The 18047-nt window shown below is 39.7% G+C and overlaps 1 protein-coding gene across 42 annotated transcripts in view; it reads left to right on the forward strand.

Annotated features, from left to right (window-relative positions):
• Positions 1 to 18047, forward strand: part of TTN (titin) — a 282014-nt gene that overhangs the window by 32387 nt on the left and 231580 nt on the right. For all 42 annotated transcript variants that reach the window (XM_067741398.1, XM_067741403.1, XM_067741365.1 and 39 more), the window contains exons 28-42: positions 8 to 289; positions 856 to 1122; positions 1220 to 1492; positions 1593 to 1856; positions 1950 to 2210; positions 3877 to 4137; positions 4679 to 4942; positions 5035 to 5295; positions 5418 to 5678; positions 6138 to 6398; positions 6916 to 7057; positions 7151 to 7316; positions 9055 to 9286; positions 10743 to 11027; positions 11264 to 11389. In XM_067741398.1, the coding sequence (XP_067597499.1) occupies positions 8 to 289; positions 856 to 1122; positions 1220 to 1492; positions 1593 to 1856; positions 1950 to 2210; positions 3877 to 4137; positions 4679 to 4942; positions 5035 to 5295; positions 5418 to 5678; positions 6138 to 6398; positions 6916 to 7057; positions 7151 to 7316; positions 9055 to 9286; positions 10743 to 11027; positions 11264 to 11389 (3606 nt within the window). The remainder of the gene's footprint in view (positions 1 to 7; positions 290 to 855; positions 1123 to 1219; positions 1493 to 1592; positions 1857 to 1949; positions 2211 to 3876; positions 4138 to 4678; positions 4943 to 5034; positions 5296 to 5417; positions 5679 to 6137; positions 6399 to 6915; positions 7058 to 7150; positions 7317 to 9054; positions 9287 to 10742; positions 11028 to 11263; positions 11390 to 18047) is intronic.

Raw genomic sequence — 18047 nt, forward strand, 5'->3', positions numbered from 1 at the left:
CTTATAGCCAAGCAATTGATCACTTTCACACAGGAATTACAAGATGTTGTTGCTAAGGAAAAAGACACCATGGCAACATTTGAATGTGAAACCTCAGAGCCATTTGTCAAAGTGAAATGGTATAAGGATGGCGTGGAGGTTCACACGGGAGATAAATATAGGATGCTCTCTGACAGGAAAGTTCACTTCCTCTCCGTCCTGACAGTTGACACATCTGATGCTGAAGACTATAGCTGTGTACTTGCCGAAGATGAAAACGTAAAAACAACGGCTAAGCTTATTGTCGAAGGTAGTAAATAATGATTTCATTCCTAAGTTTTAAAGTCCCCCTTAGTATGTGATAAAGTTAGCTATGCAATTTTCACTTCATAAAACGAATTACTTGGGAATTAAATATAAGTTCCATAGCAAGACTCATGAATTTATACTGGTAATTAAGAATATTGACAATTTGGATTTTTAATTTTTTATTTTTTTGGCCTCACTGTGCTGTATGTGGGATCTTAGTTCCCCGACCAGAAATCGAACCCGTACCCTTGGCAGTGAAAGCGCTGAGTCCTAACCACTGGACCACCAGGGAATTCCTGAAAATTTGGATTTTGAAAAGCAAGGTCATTCTGATATCTTGCTTTTAAATTTTTTATTGAAATATAATTCTGTGCTTTAAAAATAATTTTTAAATTAAGTAACTCCTTTTAATTGACAATTTATTTCTCAGTCCAGCAGTTAGATATTAAGAATATTCCTGATAGTATGGGGCGGGGGGAATAAGAGATTTACAAGGAATTTTCTCTATCCTAAGTCTAGATGCATAACTCTCCAGGGAAATTAACTTCTCCTTCTCTTATGCCTCAGGTGCAGTCATTGAGTTTGTGAAAGAACTTCAGGACATAGAAGTTTCAGAATCATTTTCAGGAGAGTTAGAGTGCATTATAACCCCGGAAAATATAGAAGGCAAATGGTATCATAATGATGTGGAGCTTAAATCCAATGGCAAGTACACAATTACATCTCGCCGTGGACGTCAGAACCTCACAGTCAAGGATGTGACCAAAGAGGACCAGGGAGAATACAGCTTTGTTGTCGATGGGAAAAAGACAACCTGTAAACTAAAGATGAAACGTAAGCCTTCCCCTTCCTGTCAGCTTGCAGTGAGTATCGCTATGGCTTATTGATAATAAATAATCATAACATTCTTCTTTCTCCCCATATTTCACAGCCCGCCCCGTTGCTATCCTACAAGGACTCAGTGATCAAAAAGTCTGCGAGGGTGACATTGTTCAGCTTGAAGTTAAAGTCTCCTTAGAGAAGGTGGAAGGTGTCTGGATGAAGGATGGCGAAGAAGTGCAGCCGGGCGACAGGGTTCACATTGTGATAGACAAGCAGTCACACATGCTGCTTATTGAAGACATGACTAAGGAGGATGCTGGACATTACTCCTTCACCATTCCTGCCCTTGGACTGTCAACCAGTGGGCGCGTCTCTGTCTACAGTGAGTGCGACTTACATGTCTTGTTGTATGCTGTCAAGTGAGCACACGTTTCCAACAAAATTTGTATTCACAATTATTTTGTGTGTGTGTGGTTTTGCAGGTGTTGACGTGATAACACCTCTAAAAGACATTAACGTGCTTGAGGGCACCAAGGCTGTGCTCGAATGTAAGGTCTCAGTCCCTGATGTGACTTCTGTTAAATGGTACTTAAATGATGAACAGATCAAGCCTGATGATCGCGTGCATGCCATTGTCAAAGGCACTAAGCAGCGGCTTGTGATCAACCGGACCTATGCTTCAGATGAAGGTCCTTACAAGCTGATGGTTGGCAGAGTTGAAACCAGCTGTGATCTTTCTGTAGAAAGTAAGAATTGTTCCATGTCACTTAGTATTGTTTTAAGCATTCTATTTTCCCAGTATACTAGTAACCAAGTGATTATTTTATTTTTCCCCCCAGAAATTAAAATTATCAGAGGTCTTCACGACCTTACCTGTACAGAGACCCAAAATGTGGTCTTGGAAGTTGAACTGTCCCACTCAGGAATTGATGTCTTGTGGAATTTTAAGGACAAGGAAATCCATCCCAGTTCTAAATATAAAATTGAATCTCATGGAAAAATATATAAGTTGACGGTTCTAAATATGATGAAAGACGATGAAGGAGAATATATATTTTATGCTGGAGAAAATATGACATCTGGAAAACTTATCGTGGCAGGTCAGTACATTTATCATTTAACCTAAGTTCTTAGGTTAAAGAACTTAGGTTAAACCTTAAACCTAAGTAGGGCAGTTGTTTTAACTTAAGAGATCATTGCCCATTTCCTCCCAAATTCCCACCAGTTTCCCACTTCCTTGCCTCTGCTTATGCTGTTCTCAAAACCAATAATACCCTTGACACTATTCCCATCAGCCTAAATTCCAAATGTTCTTCCAGGAAGTCGTAGCTCAAATGCCATCTCCTCTGTGAAGCCTTCCTTGACCTTCCCATTTGTAGATCTTAATCCTCCAACCTCAGGATCACTTTATGTGTGTTTCTTTCATGACCCTGACTCATATACTTGTTTTATTCCCCGTTTCTTCTTCCCACACCTGAGTAGATGCTCCCCAAATGTGGAATTGCTTCTTTCTCATCTTTGTATAGTCCAATACGTTGCACATGATAGATCGATGAGTTAACGTTTGGACTGAGTTTTATTTAAACTCTCCTACTGTAAAGATGTATTTCTTTTTTTTATTGCTCTTGTTTCTTTCACTTTTGTTTTCTTTGTTCCCTTCATACTTTATAATGAATATTTTAAAAATATACCTCAATATATGTGTCTGTGTGTCTCTTGTGAAATGAAGTAGACCATTCTCAGCAGAAGCCACCAGCTTAAAAATGAAGAATCAAAAGTCTAAGCCAACTGTCAAGAAAAAACTAGGCATCATCATTAATTGGTTTGGTACATAACAATTTAGGTTTTGAGGAGACTAAATTGTGCAATCCGTGGTATATAAGCAAGTCAAATGGGAATAGTGTCTTCTCTGGTATGAAAGTTTCATGGTTTATACTTTATTACATTATAAGATTTCCTCAAAGATTTGGCCATGAAAAAAACTTCTGAAACAGAATTTTAGATTCTGCACTTTGATATGTTTAATATAAATTACATGTTTTTAAATGTGTGGAAACAAGAAAAAACTATGAGCCTCTATGGGATTTCACCCAACATTTTTAAAGCACCTGCCATTGGCCAGGCGCTGCTAGGAACTCAGGATACAAAAATGAATACGGCATGATATTTTTTTTGAGGAATTCACAATATAGAGAGGGACAGATACATTAGCAACTAACTTGATGAAGGAGTAATTATCTCTGCCAGCGATGATAGCAGTGGAGCCAATGGGGGAAAACTTTGTAGAAGAGATGACATTTGTCAAAACAGTGATTTTTAGTATATAGGAATCCCTAATCTTCTAGAAACATTGATGACTATACATTTTGTTCAGCAAAATTTTTTCCAGTCAGATATTAGATGTATTTTCAGGAAATCATCCGTAGAAGACTAAGCAGCATGCTTTTGAGGAAGGAACTGAGTTACGGGCCGTCCATGAGCTGTGCTCCACATTAAGGTTCTCAGAGTTCTGTATAACTTAACAGTTGCTTTTCCTTTGCAAAACCTTTCTGATTCCAGTAGTTTCCCTGGTTATCAGTGATACATACTTAGAACGAGGGGTTTCTGTGATACCTTCTTAAAGTGCGTAAAAATAATTTTATTAGACATTTCATGATGTTCAGAATCATGTTTTAAAATTTGATGTTTTATATTAATTGTGCAAAGGTTTTTCTATTGTATAAATATTTTTAAAAGACTCACACCTGTACTTCTCTTGTTCCACAGGGGGCGCCATCTCCAAGCCACTCACAGATCAGACTGTAGCTGAATCCCAGGAAGCTGTGTTTGAATGTGAAGTTGCCAACCCAGATTCCGAAGGAGAATGGTTGAAGGATGACAAACACCTACCGCTGGGTAAAAACATCGGAAGTAAATCTGATGGCCACAAAAGGAGGCTTATCATTGCTGCCACCAAACTAGATGACATTGGAGAGTACACCTACAAGGTGGCCACTTCCAAAACATCTGCCAGACTTAAAGTTGAAGGTCAGTGATATAATAACAGATTTATCCACTAAAAAATCGTAGTATATTTTTGACAGTTATTCTAAAAGTCAAATGGTATAATCATTGTGGATCCCATAAATCCTCATTTCATAAAATCATTATAAACTCTCGAACTTTCTTTCTGAGCCGTGTACCACAAGGTGCAAAATTGCTTATGAGTTAATGTGAAGAAACCACGTCTTAGGTTCCAGCTCTGTGGAGCAGCAAATTAGATGCTCTCAGTCTGTATTCTTCTTTCACTCTTCTCCAATCCATTGATTAAGTTATTAATATACAGCTATGCAAACTACATCTCATTCAAGTATAGAAAAGACATTATACGAGGTACATTTCAAACTGGACCCAGGTTTTCCTGAATAATCTCAAAGTGTCTTTTAAAAACTCTAGAGATGCTGCATAACTGCAAATTCTTTGATAACCATTCTTTTGCAAGATGACCCGGTAACAATCTTATTTGGGACTTCTCTTACCTGAATGGTATCATCTTTATTTTCTAAACAAATCATAAATTTGTCTTCAGCTGTCAAAATTAAGAAGACTCTGAAGAACCTCACGGTGACAGAGACGCAAGATGCTGTTTTCACTATGGAGCTCACACACCCTAATGTAAAAGGTGTCCAGTGGATCAGAAACGGGGTTGTGCTGGAATCCAATGACAAGTACACTATCTCAGTCAAAGGAACAATTTACTCTCTGAGAATTAAAAACTGTGCCGTTGTGGATGAATCTGTTTATGGCTTCAAGCTTGGAAGGCTGGGAGCCAGTGCCAGACTGCACGTTGAGAGTAAGTTGACTTAGAAACACTTTACAAGTAGCCAACTCGTGGTTACCATGAAGTTAACCATATCACTAAATGGCTTCAACTTTCCTCATTAGCTGTCAAAATCATTAAGAAGCCAAAGGATGTGACTGCCTTGGAAAATGCCACCGTTGCCTTTGAAGTTAGCGTTTCCCACGACACAGTGCCAGTGAAATGGTTCCACAAGAATGTGGAGATTAAGCCGAGTGACAAACACAGGCTGGTCTCAGAAAGGAAGGTCCACAAACTGATGCTGCAGCATATTTCCCCCTTGGACGCTGGGGAATATACAGCTGTGGTGGGGCAATTGGAATGCAAAGCGAAACTATTCGTGGAGAGTAAGTATGAGGCAGCCCCTGTGGCGTTTCTGGGTGATCTCCATGTATTCATTCGTTTGTTTGCTCCATCTTTTTTTTTTAAATAAAATATATTAACCGAAGTGCTCTCTGATTTTCCCAAGCATTACATATTACAAAAACCATGAAAAACATTGAGGTACCTGAGACCAAAACTGCCTCCTTTGAGTGTGAGGTCTCCCACTTCAATGTGCCTTCCATGTGGCTAAAGAATGGGGTGGAGATTGAAATGAGTGAAAAGTTCAAGATCGTGGTGCAGGGAAAACTCCACCAGCTGATCATCATGAACACCAGCACAGAGGACTCAGCAGAATACACATTTGTCTGTGGCAATGACCAAGTCAGCGCCACCCTGAAAGTGACACGTAAGTAAAATATATATACAAATATACACACACACACACACACACACACACACACACACACACACACACACACACACACACACACACACACACACAGAATATCCAGTAGGCTCATTGTTATTCCATAGCCTACACTTTTTCTTCCTGACCAGTTACCTTGATTGAAACATCTACTGTGTCCACACCGAGTTAGGCATCTGGATAAAATTTTTGATTAGGGTAGCATTGAAAGGCTACCTATGAAGATGCTCCATTGTCTATCTCTTACTTTTTCTCTTCCCCTGTCACTTGACATTGTCCTGTAGAGGGGTACCTGGAAGGTATCATGGCTCATCTCTCTGAACTGTGATACCTAAACAGACGTACTAAGAACATTCCAAGTTTTCATTCTGTGCCTGTCATAACCCACGTCGTAGTGACACAAAATCTCCTTGGGTGTATTTCCTTCCCCCTTTGCAGCAATCATGATTACATCCATGCTGAAGGACATCAATGCTGAAGAAAAAGACACCATTACCTTTGAGGTCACAGTGAACTATGAAGGCATCTCTTACAAATGGTTAAAGAATGGTGTGGAAATCAAATCGACTGACAGGTGCCAGATGAGAACCAAAAAGCTCACCCACTCCCTGAACATCAGGAATGTTCACTTTGGGGATGCTGCTGAGTACACCTTTGTGGCTGGAAAAGCTACCTCGACAGCCACTCTTTATGTGGAAGGTATGGTTTCATAAATGTCATATCCATAAAAATAAATGGCAAACACATTACATAAAATGTTAGAGCATCAGCTACTGAATGGATAAATAAAATGAGGTATAGCCACACAATGAAATATTATTCAGCAATAAAAAGGAGGTACTGATACATGCTACAACATGGATGAACCTTAAAAAACTTTATATCAAGTGAAAGAAGCCAGTCGCAAAGGACCATATGGTGTATGATTCCAGTTATAGGAAAAGTTCAGAGTGCAGAAATCTATAGTGACATAGATTGGTGCTAAGTCTGAGGGGAGGACAAAGGGAGGGGTCTGGAGGGTGATGGCTAAGGGGTACATGGTCTTTTTTGGGGGTAATGAGAATGCTTTGAAATTAATTATGGTGATGGTTGCACAACTCTGAATATACCGAAAGCCACTGAATTGTATACTTTCACTGGGTGAATTGTATAGTATGTGAATTATATCTTAGCAAAGCTGTTAGAAAGATTAATTTTTTTACACGCTGTTCTCCAGCTCGTCATATAGAATTTAGGAAACACATTAAGGACATTAAGGTTCTCGAGAAGAAGCGAGCTATGTTTGAATGTGAAGTTTCTGAACCTGACATCACTGTGCAGTGGATGAAAGATGGCCAAGAGCTACAGCTTGTGGACAGGTCCGTTGTGTGTGTCCGTTGGCCACATCCCAGTGATTCCCAGTTTCTTTTGAGTCATCATACGTTAAACCTCAATTTCCCTTTCTTCCATAGAATAAAGATACAGAAGGAGAAATACGTCCACCGCCTTCTGATCCCATCCACCCGGATGTCTGATGCTGGGAAGTACACAGTGGTGGCTGGAGGCAACATGTCCACTGCCAGCCTCTTTGTAGAGGGCAGAGACGTTCGCATCCGAAGCATTAAAAGGGAGGTTCAGGTAATTGTCCACATGCTGAATTTTTGGAGAAGTCATCAGTAGCTCCTAATCTATCATTTTGTCACTTAATTTTTTAAACATCTTTATTGGAGTATAATTGCTTTACAATGGTGTGTTAGTTTCTGCTGCATAACACAGTGAATCAGCTGTACATGTACATATATCCCCATATCCCCTCCCTTTTGCGTCTCCCTCCCACTCTCCCTATCCCACCCCTCTAGGTGGACACAAAGCACTGAGATGATCTCCCTGTGCTATGTGGCTGCTTCGCACTAGCTATCTATTTCACATTTGGTAGTGTAGATAGGTCCATGCCACTCTCTCACTTCGTCCCAGTTTACCCTTCCCCATCCCCGTGTCCTCATAGAGAATGTCACTTAATTTTTTGACTTTTAAATTTTCTAACCACAGTCTTCTAAAAAAATGAAATCAGCTTATCCCTACCAGCTTACACTCTTGTGCTGACATCAACTTAGTCACAGTTTCCTCTCGCTTAGGGAATAAGTGTATCCTTCGCAGCTGTCTAAATACTTTAATGAAAGCAGCTGTAGACACTTCACTGTCAAATGGCCACTTACCAAGCAACATCAACCCTAAAGGAACTAAACTTTAAATTGTGGTGTTCGCACAGCAACTGGAATTAAAGGAATTCAGAACAAGGTGGCATTTTCTCAGAAGCCTTCTACCTTGGAGAGGCAGCTGTGTGGGGACTTGACTGGGAAAACTCCCTCCGAGGTCCAAGAGGAAGACCAGTTTGAGCAAAGCTGGATTCCTAGCAGGGATGCTGAGCAAACACCTTTGCTCTTGACTGCACGTGTACGGCTTGTCCTCATGGGTGCCAGTCTTCCCACGTGATATAACGGGGCGATAACATGTGAAGGGAAGTATCACTTGAGCTCATGTTTATCATATTGCTCATCCAAGGAGAGCCAGGCATTACATTAGGCCAGAGTGAAAAAGCCTTCAATGCATAGTCAGATAACCCAATATGTCCTCCATCCTTTATTGACCAATCCTGAACCTTGATTTTCTCACTTTTAAAAATGAGGATAATAGTTCCTACCTAGCCTACAAGGTTCACATCATGTGAAATCAAATTGAATAGTAACTCAAAAGAACTTTGTCAATGATAAACAGCCTTCAGATGTAAAGTGTCATTATTTCTTTTTTATTTTATTTTTATTTTATTATTTACTTTTGGCTGTGTCGGGTCTTTGTTGCTGCGCGCAAGCCTTCTCTAGTTGCAGTGAGCAGGGGCTACTCTTTGTTGCAGTGGCTTCTCTTGTTGTGGAACACAGGCTCTAGGCACTCGAGCTTCAGCCGCTGTGGTGTGCAGGCTGTAGTTGTGGCACATGGTCTTAGTTGCTCCACGCCATGTGGGATCTTCCCGGACCAGGGATTGAAGGATTGAACCTGTGTCCCCTGCATTGGCAGGAGCATTCTTAACCACTGCGCCACCAGGGAAGTACCGCAAAGTGTCATTATTTCTGTTATGATTAACTAAGAAGCAAACATTTAAGGATGAAATCATTGCCTCCATGCAGATGTAAGCAAAAGAAGTATGGGCACCTTTTGTCCAAGGATATGCAGGAAAACTTAGAATGTGCTATAACCAGTCAATTTTCTATAACATAATATATAGGTTTGACATGCTCTTCAAATGAGCTGTTTTGGAAACAGGTTAAAACCGAAAGGAAACCAGGGCTTCAATTTTCTTTTCCTGTTGCTCCTTTAAAAGGTTATTGAGAAACAACGTGCTGTCGTTGAGTTTGAGGTCAATGAAGATGATGTAGATGCCCACTGGTATAAAGACGGCATTGAAATCAATTTCCAAGTTCAAGAACGACACCAGTATGTGGTGGAGAGAAGAATCCACCGGATGTTTATCTCTGAGACCAGGCATAGCGATGCTGGTGAATACACCTTTGTGGCAGGAAGGAACAGGAGTTCTGTTACCCTCTACGTCAATGGTAGGTAGAGATATTAACATATTTTGTGCATCCATCTGTAATAATCCTCCCTTTCAACTTACTGAAGTTCTGGTAGTTTCCAGGCAATTTCTCAAGAACCCATGGTACTCATATGTTTGAAGTTATTACATTTATTTTCATATTATACCTGTGGAAATGGGATGGTAGCTGTTAAAAGGACCAAGATGTCATTTCCAGAAGGCACCTAATGGCTAGATCCTTATTTAGTTTGGTCAATATTATTGAACATCCACTGTATGTCAATTATAATAGACCCCAAATGGGTTTCTAGTTACGGTTTTCAGCTGTTCTAGTTCTCTGCCCTTGGCCCTAACTGCTTGAATACTAGTAGCACTACCAAGTGATGGGGCATTTCCAGTCTCTGGTGGGGCATTTCCAGCCTCTGTTAAGGCATGCCTGGGAGAACCTAGGAAGCCACAGGTGAGCTCCATGCCCTAGGACCAGGGTCTGACTTTAGTGGGGAATTCCGTATGCTACCAAGTCCTCAGAGGAGCACCATTAAACCATCCACTTTCCTCATTAGAAACCTTAGAGCTGAATCTGAGGCTGGTCTAGATCCATTCCTGTCCTGACCTTGGGTCCTACCTGTCTGAACAAATACCCCTGAGACAGATGAAGGAACAGTAAGAGTAATCTCAAGTTTCATAAAAATGAACCATATTGCCAACATCCCCTTGGTCCCTAGAAGACCAAATCGTCATGGTATCCAGTTATTATTATTTCTATATTAGTGGTAGAGAAACTGAGGCACAGAGAAGTAAAGGTCTACCTATATGGCTGTGTCAGAAATCAGCCTCACAGAAGTCAGTTCTCCCCATTTCTTGGTTCCATGAACGACCCAGTTTCCCTCAGTCATCACAACACCAAGAATATGTTTTAATTAGCATAACAGGAAAGCTGAATTAAAAAAAAATTACCTAATTGCCTTTAGATCTAAAATGACATTCATTCATTCATGCATACTGATTGCACTTCACTGGCACCTGTATATTAAAAAATGATTATCACATATACACAAATACTTGAAAACCGAACCTGAATGGGATGAGCCACCTCACCACATGATTTGCCCAAATGACTGTTAAAAATAGGTAGCATGTGGAAATGTTCTAGCATTCTTTAGAGGACTGTCCATTGTCACCCCGATCCAGATCCCAGCCAGGAAAGGGGTGACAGTGTTATGCTGAAACACTCAGCACTCCCAGCATCACCACCCCCCCACCAAATATCAAAAGTATCTCCCTCTACTTAGGGACAAAATTCCAATTTTTTTTCCTTCTTACCGCAAAGAATGTTCTAATATTCTAAGGCAAGTAAAGATATCACCATTCCAAAGTTTTGTTTCAGGGTACATAACCACCTGGCAACAAATTAACGTAGATTTTCCCGTGCTTTCCTGTGTTTTCATGGGCTATTTGTTTTCTTTTCTTCCCAGCCCCAGAACCGCCCCAAATTCTACAGGAGCTCCAGCCTGTTACTGTGCAATCTGGCAAGCCCGCCCGCTTCTGTGCTGTGATATCCGGCAGACCACAGCCCAAAATTTCCTGGTACAAGGAAGAGCAGCTGCTTTCCACTGGTTTCAAGTGCAAGTTCCTTCACGATGGGCAAGAGTACACACTTCTGCTCATCGAAGCCTTCCCAGAGGACGCGGCCGTCTATACCTGTGAAGCCAAGAATGACTATGGAATTGTCACTACCTCAGCATCGCTCTCTGTGGAAGGTAGAACTACCTTGCTACTTCTCAGCTTAAAGTAAAACCTAAGAAACCCGCTTTTGTATCCTCCCAGGGCATTTAAAAATACAACTTGGAGCTCCTAAAAGTAGATTGCTACCTAACTTGGAAACTTTGAAAGGGCTCCACTGCTCCACTGATAAATTAAGAGAAATCAGCATGCTTCATTCTGTGAGGTCTGTAGGCTGCCTTACTCCTGACAAGCCTGTGGTCCCTTCCTTTAGTTCCAGAAGTTGTGTCTCCTGATCAGGAAATGCCAGTTTATCCTCCTGCCATCGTCACCCCACTTCAGGACACTGTCACTTCTGAGGGACGGCCAGCCCACTTTCAATGCAGAGTTTCTGGAACAGGTAGGTTTACAAGCAAAGGTAGAGTTGCTAATATTTAAAAAGAATGGTGTGAGGAAAAGGTTTTCTTACCTCTTATGCATAATTTGAAGTTTCATGGGCATCTTGCAGAACACTTACTTGGATTATTGAATTGAGAATTAGATCAGTGTTTTCCGCTACTGGACTGTACACCTAAAAATGGTTAAGATGATAAATTTTATGTTATGTGCTTTTTTCAACTACAATTTAAAAAAAGGAATGAGTTCAGTGTTTTTCTATGTTTTAAACTTGAAAAATGTCGTTTTCTTTATGATCGTAGTTACACTTTGTTATCTCTTGAAAAAATACAACGAAACCTACAATTATTATTGGATTAATTATAATGGCATCTACATGTGTTTTAAGAGTCCATTTATATGTAAGACGTTGTTCAGTCTATGGACAGTGCTTGTGTGAAAAGCCATATCCCTTTGGAAGGTGGTATCCTGTAGTGGACAAAAGTGGGGGCGTTATGATCAGAGAGGTTGGATTTGAGTCTTGGCTCCACTCTGTGACCTTTGGCAAATACCTGATTTCTCTGGTTCTCTTTCCCTCATGAATAAAGTGAGGATAATATTGCATTCGGTCTTAGAATGTACATTTCATGAGGGCAGGGATTCTGTCTTAGTACCAAGAACATGGTGCCTGAAAAGCAGTAGCTACTAGAAGGAAAGCTCTGTGAAAGCAAGGGTGGATCCTTGTCCTAGAATAGCTCCATACGTAGTAGGTACTCAGTAAGTAATTGTTGATCGGACAAAAGAATGCTTGTTAAATGGCTGATATCAGTGGCTTCAGATCATTGTCATGATTATGTCAGCTAACCCACATCAGCACGTATCGCAGCACCCCTCATACAGTAATCCCTCCATCTGTTAGCTGTTATAATTTTTAATTGGTGCGTGTTTCCCAGAACCACCGGCCCCTCCCCTCACCCCAGGAGTCTGACCTTAGTAGAATGAAACAAAATGTTTAGAGCCATTTCTAGCCAATGATGATTGTAGACCTACCTCACATAGAGACAGGGTAAATCAACCTTATCCCGAATGAAAATCACTCCTTCATTTGCTTGACTGTTGTATACCACCACAAAGGGAAATTCTCCAAGCTCGGGCATCTCACAGCACTCCTAATAAACGTTTGTTTTGCTTATTGTGCTTCTCCCATTGGGTTATGGCCCAGTCTCTACCTTGCCAAGAGCCGGTTTCTTAAGCAAGTTAGTATTTCAATTGGGCTTCTATCACCTAATGATTTCCTGCTCTGGGATGGAGATGCTGATCTAGAAACCAAATAGACCTGTTTGATTTTATGAGCATAATTAAAGGATATGAGGTGTGTAAAGCACTTACAGGCATGGCTAGCAAGTGACTGGTGCTCAATACATTAATTTTATTACAAGCATTGAGAGGAATTATAGAAACATAAAAGTCTGGTATTGGGTGACCAACATAGATAAATACTATAGACTTTGTGACTTCAGAGCATGGTATTTGAAAAATGCCAAATATTAAGAAATGAGGACTGATTCGGTGATATCCTACTAAAAAGAAAAATGCATTTTAATATCAAATTCACTAAAGCCATACTAAAGAATTTATCCATTCATTGAATTTTTAGAGGAAATTTTTCAAATAAACATATGTATATGGATTATCTAAAGTAGTAGTCTTAACTATATTTGCATAGTACTCTTTAGTTTATAAGTCATTTTATAGTTTGCCTTTAAGGCATTGCAAACATACATTTGAAGCTCTCTACAAGACTACCATTGGGGTAGAAAAAGAAAAATATCTTTTCAATGTGACTGATGTCCTTAAATATTCGAATGGACTTTATAAATTCATGTGATCATTAACTCTCTATGTGTGGTAATATTAATACACATACAGAGGTTTTAGAACCCTTTCATAAATGTATTTTCTATATGACAAAAATTAAATTCACTGAATAAATGCCTTTTAAAATAAAAGCTCACCATATCACGTTTCATGCCCCTCAGACAGAAAATATTCACACAACTTCCCTTAAGAAAGTAAGTGCAGCTCTGCTTTCTGCAAATTGGAAAAAAATATGAGTCTGCAGAGGCCCCAGTCTCATGTTTTGGGGAACTCAGTACTTGCTGAAGCATGGAGCATGGTCCTGAGCAATCTGGTGGTGCTTTTGTAAGTGGAAATGTTATCTATTGAAGGTCTCTGGTGCCACCTACTGGTGGAAGAGAAGTTTGTAAAAGTAGAATTTTAAAACTTGTAATAAAGCTAGCTTTTTGCTAGTGCTCATTCTACAGATAATGGTCAGTATCATTTGGTGGCTTACAGAGTGGCAGCTAGCTAAGTGAGATGTTAAATAATTAGTTTAGCAATGAGGAATGCCCACTGTTCATTTAAGCTTTTTTTTGTTTTATTCTACCAACATCTGTGTTCCTGCTATTGAGACATTGCACTAGGTTCTAGGGATGCCAGGACCTGTCTCTTGCCTTCATGGAGCTCAGTGTGTAGGTGAGGAGACGCGCATGCACAGCTAGATCCCAAGGTTGTAAGTGCTGTAACAGCCCACCTACTCAGTGCTCTCTGTCTGGGAGAGAGCTGGAGAAAATGCACGGACGGCACATTGAAGAATTAATAGGCTCATGAGCACGGTCGTGCTCCAGGCAGAGAACAACGTTTACAAAGTCATAAAAGCTCGCCAGAACACTCCATGTGCTGGCAACAAGTGGTTTAAGTATGGTTGGAAAGTGATGCAATGAGTGGACGAGAAGCTAGGAAAGAAGGCAAGGGCCAGATCCTAAAGTGTTGGTATTCTGTGCTTAGGACTTTAGATTTTATCTTGTTTACTTTGAGGAGCCACTGAGAGATTTTGAAACCCCTGGGTAACATGATCAGGTTTTCTTTTTAGAAACAACACTCTGATCATGAAAGGAGGAATGGACAGATGTGGGAGGTGAGGCTGAAGGTAACAGACCAGCAGAGAGGCTATCATATTATAATAGGCTTGGAAAGTGTTGACAACTGAGTCAGGAGAAAGATGGGGGTAGATTGTGCCAGAGTCCAGGAGGTAGAATGAACGAGACTCAGGGACCAAATACAATGGAGTGATGGGGGTGAGGAACTGGGCAGTGGGGTGGCCTCACAGAAGCCATGAGAGGCCAGTGACTGACACAGGTAGTGGCGGCCCAGTCAAAAGTACCAAGTCCATTACCAAAACAGGTCTTGCCCTTTAGCTCATTTATTATTGACGATTCATGCCTGTTCTCCTGCTTCACTCAGTTCACCAAAGGAAGAAGTTGTCAGGAAGAATAAGCAGGGAACCTTGTGAGGGAGAGAGAGTACCAAACTCTCCATCCTTCCCTTTCCATTGATTTTTTTTTTTAACATCTTTATTGGGGTATAATTGCTTTACAATGGTGTGTTAGTTTCTGCTTTATAACAAAGTGAATCAGTTATACATATACATATGTTCCCATATGTCTTCCCTCTTGCGTCTCTCCATTGATGTTTAAACAAACAAACCAAGTATTTGTAGGATGACTTTTACATCCCATGTGATGATGGTATTACTTGTATATCCTATGGCCTTGTTTATTAGGTAAGTTATTGCTGATCCCTTGTGATGTTAGACATTCTCACTTTAATGACTGACTTGTGCCTGTGGTTTATAAAACCCTTTCCTCTGTGTATGTCATTGAATTCACACAGCAATTTTATAGCCCATGAATAGCCCATGAATTATTATGCATCTTATTTTACAAATGAGAAGACTGGTCCAGAGATTAACTGACATGTCTAAGGTCACACAGCTGGTAAATTGTAGTGTCAGGATTCCGTTTCCTACCTTACCTTGCTACCTAAGGAAATAAAAAGATTTGTTTCTTTAAAAGGGGAACTTGTAGTTTATAACAACTACTGGGAAGCAGGGGAATATTCATAAACGAATATTTATGCAACAGTGCAAACAAATACTAGAGGACTGGACTATTAGAAGATCCCCATGGGTGGTATTGAGATAAGGAGGTAATATAGTGACCACATTCCAAAAACAAGATGGCTTCTGATTTTTGGCTTTTAAAACAAGTAACTAAATTTGAATCCACGCTTGACTTACAGGGCTGTTGCTTTAATGGAAGTATAATTTTTTTTAAAGTACACATCATCTTAAACTGTAACAACATAGTAATATGTATCCTTGATTTGGGGTTTTTATTCTCTATCATTTTAAGATGGTTCAAATCCTTGTGTGGAAATAGCTAGGTTTTTTTTTATTTAATTTAATTTATTTTTTTATACAGCAGGTTCTTTAGTCATCAATTTTATGCACATCAGTGTATACACGTCAATCCCAATCACCCAATTCATCACACCACCATCCCCACCCCTCTGCGGCTTTCCCCCCTTGGTGTCCATATGTTTGTTCTCTACATCTGTGTCTCAACTTCTGCCCTGCAAACTGGTTCATCTGTACCATTTTTCTAGGTTCCACATACATGCGTTAATATATGATATTTGTTTTTCTCTTTCTGACTTACTTCACTCTGTATGACAGTCTCTGGATCCATCCATGTCTCAACAAATGACCCAATTTCGTTCCTTTTTATGCCTGAGTAATATTCCATTGTATATATGTACTTCTTCTTTACCCATTCATCTGTTGATGGGCATTTAGCTTGCTTCCATGTCCTGGCTATTGTAAATAGTGCTGCAATGAACACTGGGGTGCATGTGTCTTTTTGAATTATGGTTTTCTCAGGGTATATGCCCAGTAGTGGGATTGCTGGGTCATATGGTAATTCTATCTTTAGTTTTTCAAGGAACCTCCATACTGTTCTCCATAGTGGTTGTATCAATTTACATTCCCACCAACAGTGCAAGAGGGTTCCCTTTTCTCCAAATCCACTCCAGCATTTGTTGTTTGTAGATTTTCTGTTGATGCCCATTCTAACTGGTGTGAGGTGATACCTCATTGTAGTTTTGATTTGCATTTCTCTAATAATTAGTGATGTTGAGCAGGTTTTCATGTGCTTCTTGGCCATCTGTATGCCTTCTTTGGAGAAATGTCTATTTAGGTCTTCTGCCCCTTTTTGGATTGGGTTGTTTGTTTCTTTAATATTGAGCTGCATGAGCTGTTTATATATCTTGGAGTTTAATCCTTTGTCCGTTGATTTGCTTGCAAATATTTTCTCCCATTCTGAGGGTTGTCTTTTCATCTTGTTTATGGTTTCCTTTGCTGTGCAAAAGCTTTTAAGTTTCATTAGGTCCCATTTGTTTATTTTTATTTTTATTTCTATTACTCTAGGAGGTGGATCAAAAAAGATCTTGCTGTGATTTATGTCAAAGAGTGTCCTTCCTATGTTTTCCTCTAAGAGTTTTATACTGTCCGGTCTTACATTGAGGTCTCGAATCCATTTTGAGTTTATTTTTGTGTATGGTGTTAGGGAGTGTTCTAATTTCATTCTTTTACATGTAGCTGTCCAGTTTTCCCAGAACCATATATTGAAGAGTCTGTCTTTTCTCCATTGCATATCCTTGCCTCCTTTGTCATAGATTAGTTGACCATAGGTGCGTGGGTTTATCTCTGGGCTTTCTATCTTGTTCCATTGATCTATGTTTCTGTTTTTGTGCCAGTACCATATTGTCTTGATTACTGTAGCTTTGTAGTATAGTCTAAAGTCAGGGAGTCTGATTCCTCCAGTTCCGTTTTTTTCCCTCAAGACTGCTTTGGCTATTCAGGGTCTTTTGTGTCTCCATACAAATTTTAAGATTTTTTGCTCGAGTTCCATTAAAAAATGCCATTGGTAATTTGATAGGGATTGCATTGAATCTGTAGATTGCTTTGGGTAGTATAGTCATTTTCACAATATTGCTTCTTCCAATCCAAGAGCATGGTATATCTCTCCATCTGTCTGTATCATTTTTAATTTCTTTCATCAGTGTCTTATAGTTTTCTGCATACAGGTCTTTTGTCTCCCTAGGTAGGTTTATTCCTAGGTATTTTATTCTTTTTGTTCCAATGGTGAATGGGAGTGTTTCCTTAATTTCTCTTTCAGATTTTTCATCATTAGTGTATAGGAATGCAAGAGATTTCTGTGCATTAATTTTGTATCCTGCAACTTTACCAAATTCATTGATTAGCTCTAGTAGTTTTCTAGTGGCATTTTTAGGATTCTCTATGTATAGTATGTCATCTGCAAACAGAGACAGTTTTATTCTTCTTTTCCAATTTGTATTCCTTTTTTTTCTTTTCCTTCTCTGATTGCCATGGCTAGGATTTCCAAAACTATGTTGAATAATAGTGGTGAGAGTGGACATCCTTGTCTTGTTCCTGATCTTAAAGGAAATGCTTTCAGTTTTTCACCATTGAGAATGATGTTTGCTGTGTGTTTGTCATATATGGCCTTTATTATGTTGAGGTAGGTTCCCTCTGTGCCCGCTTTCTGGAGAGTTTTTATCGTACATGGGTGTTGAATTTTGTCAAAAGCTTTTTCTGCATCTATTGAGATGATCATATGGTTTTTATTCTTGAGTTTGTTAATATGCTGTATCACATTGATTGATTTGCATATATTGAAGAATCCTTGCATCCCTGGGATAAATCCCACTTGATCATGATGTATGATCCTTTTAATGTGTCGTTGGATTCTGTTTGCTAGTAT

This window comes from Pseudorca crassidens, chromosome 6 (assembly GCF_039906515.1).
Source record: "Pseudorca crassidens isolate mPseCra1 chromosome 6, mPseCra1.hap1, whole genome shotgun sequence".
Taxonomy (NCBI): domain Eukaryota; kingdom Metazoa; phylum Chordata; class Mammalia; order Artiodactyla; family Delphinidae; genus Pseudorca; species Pseudorca crassidens.